Source organism: Myotis davidii, unplaced genomic scaffold (assembly GCF_000327345.1).
Source record: "Myotis davidii unplaced genomic scaffold, ASM32734v1 scaffold355, whole genome shotgun sequence".
Taxonomy (NCBI): Eukaryota; Metazoa; Chordata; class Mammalia; order Chiroptera; family Vespertilionidae; genus Myotis; species Myotis davidii.
In genome coordinates this window covers 117,541-130,792 of record NW_006286818.1, presented here as the reverse complement: position 1 = coordinate 130,792, position 13,252 = coordinate 117,541, and the positions used below count along the sequence as shown (strand labels likewise).

The following is a 13,252-nucleotide window of genomic DNA, read 5'->3' as shown; positions in this document are numbered from 1 at the left end:
CCCCCCCCCCCGCCTCCCGCCTCCCTGGTTGCCTGGTTTTCTTCTGGTGTTTTCTGAAGAGAGTCTTTAGGGTGAAGCCAGGCGAGTAAAGCTAGAGCTAGTGGGCCCCCAACTTAGAGATTACTCATCAGGCACTCACTGAGGGGAAATGAATCTCTGCTGCAAAGCCCAACTCCTCAGTCTCTACCATATCCTCCAACTCCAGTTCCCTGCAATGGGGCCTGGGCAGGCTCAGGTTGGACATGGCCTGCCGCCCATTCTGCAGGAGAAGTTTCTGCTGCCCTGGCTCAGTGGAATTTTTCAAAAGAGATTCCGAGTCCTGGCTGGTTTGGCTCAGTGGATAGAGTGTCGGCCTGTGGAATGAAGGGTCCCAGGTTCAGTTCCGGTCAAGGGCACATGCCTGGGTTGCGGGCTCAATCCCCAGTAGGGGATGTGCAAGAGGCAGCCAATCAATGACTGTCTCTCATCATTGATGTTTCTATCTCTCTCTCCCTCTCCCTTCCTCTCTGAAACCAATAAAAAAATAAAATAATAAAGAAGAGATTCTGATTGAGAATGTTGCCAGTCTCGCCCTCAGGACCGGCTATGCCTTTTCTGCTGCTAGGTAACGGCCTCTGAGGGTCTTACTCTCGGGATGTCTTACTCTGGGCTGTTCTCCTGCCCCCACCAAAGTGTGCCCAGTGGAGGATCTAGTCTTCTTCTGGTAGGGGTGTTCCCAGCCCACAAGAGGGGGAGACAAGCTCCACCCCCTCCTTCCCAGGCCTGGCCGCCTGGATGCACAGGGAGTTTGGATTAGCCTCTCCTCAATGCAGTCACAAAGCCCCGCTCTCCCTCCTCTGTCTCCTCAACGGAAGCCTTCCCATGGGATCCCATCCAGAGAGACTCAGCCTGCCAGGACCTGGTGCCCTTGTGCCACAGTCCAAGCAGAAGGGGTTGTGAAATCAGCCCCACTCAGGTCTCCGGAACCTCCACATGGCGTCTCAGGAAAGCTGGGACCAGTTATCCCTGCTCCACTTGTGCTCCCACTCTCTTCGGTGCAGGATTCAAATCCCCGATCTAACCCCAGCTGGTGTTGCTCAGTGGATAGCACATTGGTCTGCAGACCGAAGGGTCCCGGGTTCGATTCTGGTCAAGGGCACGTACCTCAGTTGCAGACTCTTCCCTGGCCAGGCCCTGGTCAGGCTCGTGCAGGGCCAGTCGATGTGTTTCTCTCACATTGATATTTCTGTCTTTCCCTCTCTCATCCACTCTCCCTAAAATCAATGGAAAAATATCCTCGGGTGAGGATAAAAAATAATAAAATAAAATCCCCGATCTGCCTGCTGCCAACTCTACAGGCTGGAGCAGGCCCTGTGGCTCCACAGGTGCCAGAGGGGTTCCAACCCCACACATCCAGCTGGGGACTCCCCTTCCCCTCACCATACCATCACTCTGGGCTCTGCACAAGCCTTTCAGGAAAGCCCAGCGCCCCTCAAATCACTGCTGGGTGCAACCCTCAGGCGCCTTGTGTTTTGAGCCAAACACTGCTGTGTAGCCTCAGCAGTCAGAGCCTGCGGGGAATCCCCTCTGGGGCACCAGCGCCTGGCACATTCTATCACTGGGCAGGGGGACCCCGCCTCCCAGGCAGGCAGTCTCCTGGACCCCTTGGCCCGATGCTGCGCGGACTCTCCTTCCAGTCTCTGCTGCTTGAGGTTGGGGGTCCCTGCGTGGAGGGAGCTTTGCAGCCAATATGACTTAGGCCTCAGCCAAGCATCCGCCCCGGGGGGCTCCCCCTCTTACCAGTTCTACGCTGTTCCTTCAGGGCTCCTTAGACAAACAATGTCCGGTCAGCTACACTCTCACTTTTCCAGGCAACTGCATAGCGTTTCAGCTGTAAGTCCACTCAGGCTGGGAGCACGGGCACACGGTCTCCTGGTCCCACCGCCATCTTGCCCCCATCAGTCTTCTCCAAATTTTAAAAATTAAACTCATTATTTATTTATGGAGATTTTTCTTGGCTTTTGTGGTATACTTTTTGTCAATTTTATCTGGTAAAGTTAATTTAAAATTGCATCATTATATTCTAGAAAATTAGTTAAACTCTGCCTAATTATCATCTTAAGATGATTTTTTAAAATTTGCATTTAAGAATTTTTTAAAAAATATATTGTTATTGATTTCAGGAAGGAGAGGAGAGGGAGACAGAGATAGAAACATCAGTGATGAGAGAGAATCGTTGACCAGCTGCCTCCTGTACGTCCCGCACTGGAGATCAAACCCACAACTTGGGCATGTGCCCTTGACCAGAATCGAACCCAGGGCCACTCAGTCCATCCACTGACGCTCTATCCACTGAGCCAAACCAGCTAGGGCTTTGCATTTAAGAAATTAATTAAACATAGCCATTAGTAGATGGTTGATATTAATTCACTCTTCTCTAATTAAAAATTGGGGGGTTATACATTTTATTTGCTTTTAAGTAACATTATGAGTAGTAATTTACTATCTAAAAATGACATTGTTCTTTTACATTCTTAGAGGATTCGTAAAAAAACATTGGGTTGTTTTTATGTGGATCAGTGGTTAGCAGTTGGTGCAGCTTTCTCACATGACGATACTTTTAGAACTGTCAAAGGCTAAGTAGTATAATGCAGTAACAATTTGTTTACGATGTTGCTTTCCCTTTCTTTTCTCTCCACACCCAAGCTGGTTCCTATGTAGCTCTCACTGTTCAGGGACGCCCCCCTGGGATGCCCCAGATCCCACTTGCTGATTCTGAAGGAGAGCCATCAGTCACTGGACACATGTCTCCTCTCATGACATCTCCTCACTCACCGGGAGCATCTGGGAATATGGAGAGAATTACTAGTCCTGTGCTCATGGGGGTAAGAGCGGGAAACATCTTTGTAAATGCTCAGTTGCATAATGCCTTCACTTTTTATATTCAGAATTTTGTGGTATTGAGTTGATAAACGAATTTAAGTTCAAGATTCTAGAAAATGACTTCCTAATATAATAATGACATAATACAGTTGACCCTTAAACAATATGGGTTTGAAGAGTGCAGGTCCACTTAAGCACAGATTTTTTTTTTTTTCAGTAAATGTATTTTCTCTTCCTTATGATTTTCTTAATAACATTTTCTGTTCTCTAGCTTACTTTATTGTAAAAATTCAGTATTTAATACAAGTAACATACTAAATATGTGTTCATTGGTTGTTTATGTTATTGGTAAGGCTTCCTGTCAGTAATAGGCTATTAGTAACGTTCTGGGGGAGTCGAAAGTCACACGCAGCTTTCTGACTGCACAGAGGGCTGGCATCCCTAGCTCGCATGCTGTTCAAGGGTCAGCTGTAATTTGGAATGATTACTGAGTCTTGGGATAGGAAATTTAATTTAAAAAATATTAAACACCTACACTACACAAAACCATTTGCCACTCACAAAAATATTTAAAATATCCTATGTTCAAGGTCCATGTTACCTAAGAATATACACTTTGAAAGAACATGGGTATTTTGTTTGTTTGTTTTGTTTTGTTTATTGTTGAGCCCCTAGTTTCTGGAAAAAAGTACCTGGTGCTTGGAGTATAGTAGGTGCTTAATAAACCTTTGCTGTTTAAGATGGAGTTAAGTGTATGTAAGTAATTACAATACAAAGGCAGAATGTGACATGAGGGGAAAAACAGCAAGTTCTGTATGAATTCCAAGGAGGGAAAAAATACATCCCGTTGTGACAAGGAAGGACTTTGTCGAAAGCTATTTTATTAATTGAGCCTTGAAAAACAGGTCACAAGTGAGTGGTGGCAATGAAAATGAAGGCAACTCAGGTAGAGGCAGTAGAGGGCAAGAGCCAAGAAAGCATCAAATATGTTTTGGAAGTAGCTGGTGCCTGTTAAGGATTTATGTAGTGGAAGAGGAGCTTGAAAACTTAGGACTATTTATTTTCAAAAAACTCACAACTACCAGGTTACTTTATATGTAACTAGGTAGGCAGTGAGATCCATTAAAATTTCTTTTGAGCAAGAGAGTGATGTGGTTATAACAGGATTTTAGGAAGACTGATTTGATTAAATAAAGGGTTGTAAAACAAGGAGAGATGGCGTGAGGTCAGGAAGGAAATACTGGGAATCTGAGCCATGCATGGGGGTTGGCAATAATGATCTAATGATAGGAAAGCATAAGTGTTATTCCTATATTTAAGCCAACTTCGTTTTTCCAAATAATATAAGTATTTAATGTTTTCTTGAATCCTAGTTTAGTAAAAGTGAAAAGGGCTAAAATTTCCCTGTAATCTGTTATCTTTCATGTCATGTCTAAAAGTCCATCCTTGTAAGTGATGGAAATAGAAAATCGAAATAGATATTGAAAACCAGAGCTGGGGCATAGCATTATATGTCTCGTTTTCCTTATTTATTTTAGCTTCACTTTTCCTGTATTGGTTCTTTTTTGTTTGTTGGTTTTTTATCTTTTTCTAGGAGGAAAACAATGTGGTTCATAACCAGAAAGTAGAAATTCTGAGAAAAATGTTACAGAAAGAACAGGAACGGCTGCAGGTACTGCCTTAGGAAAGGGCTGTGTCCAGGCAGTCAGGATGACGGGCTCCTTGTCAGAGTCGCAGGCAGACAGTGGGATTGGTGCCATCAGCTATTTGATTAAAAATAGACTTTCTTGCCCTGGCCGGGTTGGCTCAGTGGATGGAGCATCGGCCTGTGGACTGAAGGGTCCCGGGTTCGATTCCGGCCGGGGGCGTGTGCCTTGGTTGCGGGCACATCCCCAGTGGGGGGTGTGCAGGAGGCAGCTGATCGATGTTTCTCTCTCATTGATGTTTCTGGCTCTCTATCCCTCTCCCTTCCTCTCTGTGAAAAATCAATAAAAATATTAAAAAAAAATAGACTTTCTCTATTTTCTTGATATAAGCAATCAATTATCAAAATGTTTTTATAACTTTTCAGTTGTTGCAGGAAGATTACAATCGAGCACCTACCCCAAAGTTGCTAAAAGAGATCCAAGAGGCCAAGAAACTCCTCCCTCAGCTGCAGGAGCAGCTCTCCAAAGCCGCAGGCCCCGTGCAGGTAGCAGCCCCCCCCCCCCCGAGAACCTCCCTGGTCCTGTGCTCTGTGAGCGTGCCAGGTAGCGCCGCAGTGCCTGTTGGAAAAGTTGCGTCTTAAAGGCGGCCCTGTGTAGGGCATGACAGAAATAATGGTTCATTAAAAGAAATGTGGGCTTTGATTATTGCCTTGCTCATGATTTGATGTTTTTTTTCCACAATAATTTAAAAAAGACTGCTTTTGCTTTGATGTGACAAATTACTAAAATGTATTTATATATGCACACACACACACACACACACACACACACATATATTACATTTTGAGGTTCCTTCTGCAGTTATGTTTTTAAGTATAGTTATAAGATTTTACAAATTGACAGGCATTGTGCTAAGTACTTGGACAGGCATTTTCTTAGTCTGCACAACAGCCCTCTTACATTAGGTACTCTGATGTTTCCCCCATTTTACATACACACTTAAAGAACTCAGAAAGATTAAATGACTTGCTGAGATCATTTGGCTCAGAAGCAATGGAACTGGAATTTAAACCCTGTCTGATGAATTCAAAGCACATTCACATTCCTAATACTATAATTTCATTGTAATTTTAAAATAGATTTCAGCTGAATTTGCTACATAAGTATAAGTATGAAAATGATGGTGTCATTAGAAAAAATAGCTTAGCATTAAATCTCAACCAGATTTATATTCTATAATATTCAGATGTGGGATATGAAAAGCTCCTTTACTTCATTTTAAAGCAAAAAGGATGAATTGCCTGTATCATTTAAAAGCAGTAAGAGCTGCTGATTTGCTCTTCTTCCTCAGTTAGGCCTGGCATTGACAGCCAGGTTCTAGCACTAACAGCACTTTTGAAGGTCCTCTAGCATAAATAAAAATCCTGCCACGATGGTGAGAACGAGGGCCTAAACTGGTTAAATGACGTACACAGGATCACACTTATAAGGTCTCCTGGCTTGCTGGTTTAGAGTACTTTTTATTTTGCATTATTTATTTTTTTTATCACTTTCAGTTCCATCAACTATAGATGTTTTTAGAAATACCCTTCAGTTATGTTGACAGTTTTATGTTGTTATTACTGAGCAAAGACAGCATTCTTACTATGTTCGAATAGTAAAAATGTGGTTCCTGATCTGAAAGCTTATAACTATGTTAGAGCGCTGTATCTCAGTATTTGTGATTTACTGAAATCTGAAGTGTTGAAAGGCAGTGAACCAGATGTGATGCGTAATAATCTTTACTAATAGGCAGGAAATAGAAATCATATAGTTTAACAAACTGTTTTACCTTTATGTTCTATATGGAAATGCAAACTTTATCCCCCTTACTAAACTGTCTTTGATCATTGCCATTTTACAACCACAGAATTAGTGGTGGTTTATGTTTTTATCTTTTAGATCTTTAAGCATTCTCGATCACATCAAACTGGCCAGATGTTAGCATTCTTCTTTAGATTGTAGTGCAACTCGATTTCTTTATGCAGGCCACAGTGAAAGTCTCTTTAATGTGCTTGTGTTTAATCCATTTCAGGATGGAGCTGTACTTACATCCTCCACGCCTTGCAGTGACACACACACAGTCAGTGAGGTGGAAGCAGACCCTGGTGATGGACTAGGCAGAGTTGACTGTAGCAGTGGAGATGCATCGTGGCCCAGCAGTGACAATGCAGAGGTGAGCTCCACATCTCTGTCTTCCTGTGTTCTTCTGAAAGCTGCTCCCTAGATTTAATTTTAAGTTGCATGAGTTAGAGTTGTATTCTCTTCCTGCTTATATTTTTATTGTTGCCATCTTTAATGTAGCAATTTGATAAGCAGAAATTCTGGACATTGTTGTAGAGGAGCTTTTAATTCCAGAGCTCACTTTTCCCTTGCACACCATTGACACATGTTTCTTTAGAGGAGATGGTATCTTGTTTGAGGGTAGGAAAGCTAATAACGCAAGTGCTTTCTTACTGAACTGGAAGGCCAGCTGTTGATAACTTTAAGAGCAGGTTAATATTCCATCTGTGGGCAGAGTTACTCAGTCTTGAAACATAGGGCCCTTTGCTGTTGCAAAGAGGAAAAGACTTACTAGTAATTCTGTTAGGTAGACTTAAGTTAATAGCTCATTTTTTAGTAACACTTTCTTGATTAACCCAGAACTTGCTTGATGAGCATGAATATTTGTTAAAAGATAAAATATTTGAAGTTGAATATGATGTGACTTCATAGTCATATTAATACTTCAAAGCTAAATTCCGTGTTACTTAGCATTTCTTTGTAAGTAGTATACAATGATAGAATAATGACTTACAAATAGATCACCCTTTTTAAAAAATATATATTTTATTGATTTTCCACAGAGAGGAAGGGAGAGGGTCAGAGAGCCGGAAACACCAATGAGAGAGAAACATCGATCAGCCGCCTCCTGCACACCCCGCACTGGGGATGTGCCCGCAACCAAGGCACATGCCCCCGACCCGAATCGAACCCGGGACCCCTCAGTCCTCAGGCCGACGCTCTATCCAGTGAGCCAAACCAGCCAGAGCAGATCACCCTTTTTTAAAGTAATGAGGAAAGTTGTCTAATGCAGAATTTTTAAAACTGGTTCATGAAATCAATTTAGTTGGTTGGGACCAGCATATTTAAAAAAAAAAAAAAAAGAATAGGAACTAAGAGTGCTTTGCATATAGAGGTGGTATTACTTCTTGTGACTTTGTTGTATGTGTATATATATATATATATATAGACACATACACAGGGACACACCCAAGTATTATATTTAACAGTAAAATTCCTGCCTTACTGAAGGTCCTAGCAAAAAAAAAAAAAAAAGGAAAGCTACTGGCCATCATCGTGGCCACCTTTTGAGGCTTAGACCCAATGACTCAGTTCCTTGTGCAAAGAAAATATGAAAATTGTGTGTGAGTGAAAAATGACAGTAGGAGTCTTAGGATTGGGTCTGCTGAAGGTTTCAATGAGAAATTCAGTTTTGACTCAAGAAAAAAAGATAACAGCTAACGTTTATTGTTCATACATGTAATATGCTGTCATAAGTGTTTCACATCCCTGTCTTAGTTAATTCTTAAAACGGCCGTGTAATGTAGTGCTGTTGTTATCATAACTTTACAAGAAAAAGCAGGCCAAATGGAAGTAACTAACTGGCCAGACTTACCCAGGGGGTAAGCTATCTGCCTTTACCAGGTGCAAAGTGCGAGCACTCTATTAGGTAAGGCGCTTGTGTGTGAAAATGCCTCGCCGTGGGAGAGCAGTGAAAGTTTTCCTGCTATGTTAGGGCCTGGAGGAAATGGCTGTCCTTCATCTCAGACACAGGCGAGTCCAAGCTGTCACTTGTGGTACCAGCATTGGCTGAGGGAGCCCTTCTCATGCTCTCCTTTCCGCTTTAGAGCTGCTTTTCCTGTCTCTCTTCATGGCTTGGTCTTACCATTACATGGAAAGTGTCTGAGTGCAAAGGAACTGTCCTGTTCACCTTTATGCTTCCAAAGCCTGACATGTTATAGGGATTTAGAACAAGTTGTAAGAAAGAAAATTTTGAATTTTGTATTTAGAGTGATGTTACAATAAATTCTGTGGCTTAGATGTATATACTTTTTTAAATAGAGTGAATTTGCAAATGTAGAAACAGGCATTTCAGTGAATTAAGAGTGTTTGACATGTAGTTAGTGTTTATTAAGTACTAGAAGCCCGGTATATGAAAATTCATGCATGCACTGGAGGGGGGTCCCTCAGCCTGGCCTGCACCCTCTCACAGTCTGGGAGCCCTCAGGGGCAGGAGGTGACCCAGCGATCAGGGGAAGGCGATGCCCCCATCACACCTCTGCTGCTGCCACTGCCAGCAGCACAAGCCTCGGCCGCCCTGGTTACCTGAGCCTCAGATGGCCCTGGGCGGCTGGGCAGCCGCCATCTGTGGCTGCTGCCATCTTTGGGGGCATGGCAATCAATTAGCATATTCCCTCCTTATTGGCTGTGGGCACTGCCATCTTTGCAATGGCGTGAGGATCAATTAGCATTTCCTTCTTTATTAAATAGGATTTGAATGAACAGCAAAATGAATGATTAAAGAGTTTGGTCTTTGTCTTGCATGCAAAAGACAGGCCCAGTCAGAAACATGTCCATGTGGAAAGTGAAGTGGAGTAGAGGCAGGGGTATGTGTAAGAAAAGAAGACGGCTGCCCCACTGGGTGGCCCCGCTGGTGGAGTGTTGTCCCAAACCCCATCAATTCCCGCACAGAGCACATACCTAAGTTGTGGGTTCGATCCTTGCTTGGGGTGCGTACAGGAGGCAACCGGTTGATGTTTCTCTCTCTCTCTGTTTCTCTCTCTCTAAAAATCAATGAACATATCCTCAGGTGAGGATAGAAAAAAGAAGACTATTTGGTTTAATAGGAACAAATGCGTATTGAATGGCTAATAATTGGTTATCATTTATGGAATACTTGCGTTATGTCAGCAGTTGTAACTAATACTTTACACATACTCTTTAGCTTTCATAATAATCTTCAAGGCGCAGTATTACCATTTTATAGATGAGGAAACTGAGACTCCATAAATAAATGAATTTTTTAGAAATCTGGGTGAGATAATATATTGTAGGCAAGGATATTTACTGAACACATAACAAACTAGCTTAATTTCCACATGTGTCTTTTTGGAGCTAAGATGTGCTGTTTTTAGTTTATGGGTTTCCATGTTTGTTTCAATTATATTAAGATTATAGGAACCGATCAGTGCTTTATATTTTAAATGAGCGCTTTTAAATTTTTTTCTTTTTCTGCTCATTTTTATAGAATAATCTCCTTGTGCTGTTTGTGAGATCATTATCATTGCAAAATTCCCTGCTTGTGTTTACCTCAAAGGTGATTCTAATGAATACCCACACACCCAGTTCTCACAAGAGAAGCTGCTTGATCACAAAGAATCATCAAAAATTCAGAGCATCTACCTCACTAATTTTTAATATGTAAATGATATAAAAATACCTTATGTAAAAGTTTTAAATCCATTCAAAAGTAGAGATGCATAATGATCCCCTTTATGCACCTAATCACCCAGCCTCAGTAGTCATCAACAGGTGCTCAAACCTCTGGATTATTTTAAAGTAAAATCCAAGACATTAGTTCATTAGTATGTATCTTTAAGAGTAAAGGATACTTAAAAAATTAGCCAGCGGAGAGGCTATACAGCTGTAGAATAACTAGAGGTTATGCCTTTGCTCCCAGTTTGGGACAAGATTACAGCTAAATGCTGTGTAATCAACTTGGAAAACCAGGTGAAGTGTAGCTGATTGGACATCTTAGATCTCAGCAGCACTGAGGAGACCATGGAGAACTGGTCAAAGGAGGGGGTTGTAGAAAAGGAGAGACCACAGCAGTGCCATAGCTTAGAGGACCCAGTGCTAATGCCTGCAATGCTCCCTCCCCCCCAGGAATGTGGTGTCTCAACCCCCCGCAGGGAACCCAAACCCAGAGCAGCAGAGACAGCAAGAAGAGCTCGTGTAGCATCGGCAGAGGGAACTAGGGGGATTGTGTCTGCCTGGGAGACTGGACAGCAGCTTCCCAGTGACAGAGCGCTCCTATTGTTAGCACCCCAAGCCTGAGAAGTTTGTTTGGGCGCTGACCGCTGGAGAGGCTGTGCCGCCATGTTTGGGTCTGGCAGAGGGGTCTGTGGGGCCTCTTTCATGACAGGCATGTGCAGAGCCCGTCAGTGACGGCTGTCTGCTGAGGGACCGGGGAGAGGGAGCCCCTCCCCCACCATGGAGCCTCCTGGATGTTCCACCTGCTGGGTGGGTGTCATGGGGGAGAAACAGATTGGAGGTTGGGGCCCACACTGCGGAGAGTTTAGAGCATCAGTGGATATTGGAATTTCAGTTCCCACTTTGTTGAGACCAGCCATGTGGAAAAAATAGTCCATGCAAATGGAAACAAACAAACAAACAAAATACTGGAGTAGCAATTTTATATCTGACAAAATAGACTTCAAAATAAAGGCCACAAAAGAGACAGGGAAGGTCACTACATAATAATAAAGAGTTTGATTCAACAAAAGGATATAACCATCGTAAATGTATATGCACTCAATATAGAAGCACCTAAATATATCAAAAAAACTTTGGGTAGACTTTAAGGGAGAAATTGCCAGCAATACAATCATAGTAGGGGACTTTAACACCCCACTGTCATCAATGGATAGGTCTTCCAGACAAAAAATCAACAAGCAAACAATGATCTCGAACAACCCACTAGATCAAATGGATTTAATTGATATTTACAGACATTTCATTCCAAAGTAGCTGAAGTTACATTCTTCTCAAGTGCACATGGAACATTCTCAAAGAAAGACCACATGCTAGGACACAAAATAATCTTAACAAGTTCAAGAAGAATGAAATCATATCAGGCATAGTCTCAGATCATAATGGCATAAAACTAGAAATCAACCACAATAAAAAAGCTCATATAATATTCAAACACACGGAGGCTAAATAGCATGTTATTAAAGAATGAAGGGGTTACCAATGAGATCAAGGAAGAAATAAAAAATTACCTAGAAACAAATGAAAATGAATACACAACTACCCCAAATCTGTGGTACACAGCAAAAGCAGTATTGAAAGGGAAGTTCCCATCATATAGACCTACCTTAAGAAGCAAGAAAAATCCCTTGTAAATAATCTAACCCTATTATCTAACCTTTCAACTTAAAGAATTAGAAAGAGAGCAACAAGAATAGGCCAGAGTAAGTAGAAAGAAGGAAATAATAAAGACCAGAGCACAAATAAATGACATAGAAACTAAAGAAATACAATAAAACAAGTACAAAAGATGAATGAATCCAAAACCTGGTTCTTTGAAAGGATAAATGAGATTGATGAACTTAGGAGAGAGGACCCAAAGAAATAAAATTAGACGTGAAAGAGGAGAGGTAGCATCTTATAGAAATACAAAGGATTGTAAAAAAAATATTAGGAACAACTATTTGCCGACAAAATAAACACCTTGGGTGAAATGGACAAAGTCTTGGAAACATAAAATCTTCTAAAAGTCAAGAAGAATTAAAAAAACCTGACTAGATGGAAAAACTAATGAAATTGAAGCATAACCATAAAAAACTCTCTGCAAATAAAAGTTCTGGACCAGATGGTTCACAGAATTTTATCAAACATTCAAAGAACTAGCACCTGTCCTCAAACTATTCCAGAAAATACAAGAAGAGGGAAGACTTCCAAGCTCTTTTTAGGAGACCAACATTATTTTAATATCAAAACCAGATAAAGACACTGCAAACAAAGAAAATTATAGACCAATATCCCTGATGAACATAGATGCTAAAATCCTTAACAAAATATTAACAAATTGGATCTAGCAATACATTTTAAAAAATCATACACCATGATCAAGTCAGATTTATTCCAAGAATGCAAGGTTGGTCCAATATTCACAATTCAATAGATCGATACATCACATAAACAAGTGAAAGATAAAAATCCCATGATCATATCAATAGATGCATTCAGTAAACTCTAGCATCCATTTATGATAAAAACTCTCACCAAGGTGGTAATGGAGGAATCCTACCTCAACCTAATAAAGGCCATATAGAGCCAACATCATACTTAATGGGCCAAAACTAAAAGATTTTCCCTTAAGTTCAGGGATGTCCACTTTCACCACCCTTATTTAACATAGTACTGGAAGTTCTATCATAGTGATCAGACAAATCTGATATCAAACTATACTACAGGGCCATAGTAATCAAAACAGCCTGGTCCTGGCATAAGGACAGGCATATAGACCAACAGAACAGAACAGAGAGCCCAGAAATCAACCATGTCTTTATGTGACAAAGGAGGCAAGAGCATATACACTAGAGCAGTGATGGCGAACCTATGACACACGTGTTGGAGGTGACACGCGAACTCATTTTTTTGGTTGATTTTTCTTTGTTAAATGGCATTTAAATATATAAAATAAATATCAAAAATATAAGTTTTTGTTTTACTATGGTTGCAAAGATCAGAAAATTTCTATATGTGACACAGTATCAGAGTTAAGTTAGGGTTTTTTAAAATGCTGACACACCGAGCTCAAAAGGTTCGCCATCACTGCACTAGAGTAAAGACAGTCTCTTCAATAAGTGGTGCTGGGAAAATTACACAGGTACATGCAAAAAAATGAAACGAGACCACCAGCTAACACCATACAG

General features: G+C 41.4%; 1 protein-coding gene across 8 annotated transcripts in view; it reads left to right on the top strand.

Moving 5' to 3' along the window:
* Nucleotides 1-13,252, top strand: part of ARHGEF12 (Rho guanine nucleotide exchange factor 12) — a 198,434-nt gene that overhangs the window by 90,352 nt on the left and 94,830 nt on the right. For 7 of the 8 annotated variants that reach the window (XM_015560643.1, XM_015560638.1, XM_015560639.1 and 4 more), the window contains 4 exons: nt 2,686-2,864; nt 4,457-4,534; nt 4,934-5,053; nt 6,583-6,723. In XM_015560643.1, the coding sequence (XP_015416129.1) occupies nt 2,686-2,864; nt 4,457-4,534; nt 4,934-5,053; nt 6,583-6,723 (518 nt within the window). The remainder of the gene's footprint in view (nt 1-2,685; nt 2,865-4,456; nt 4,535-4,933; nt 5,054-6,582; nt 6,724-13,252) is intronic. The other variant, XM_015560641.1, reaches the window with a different exon arrangement.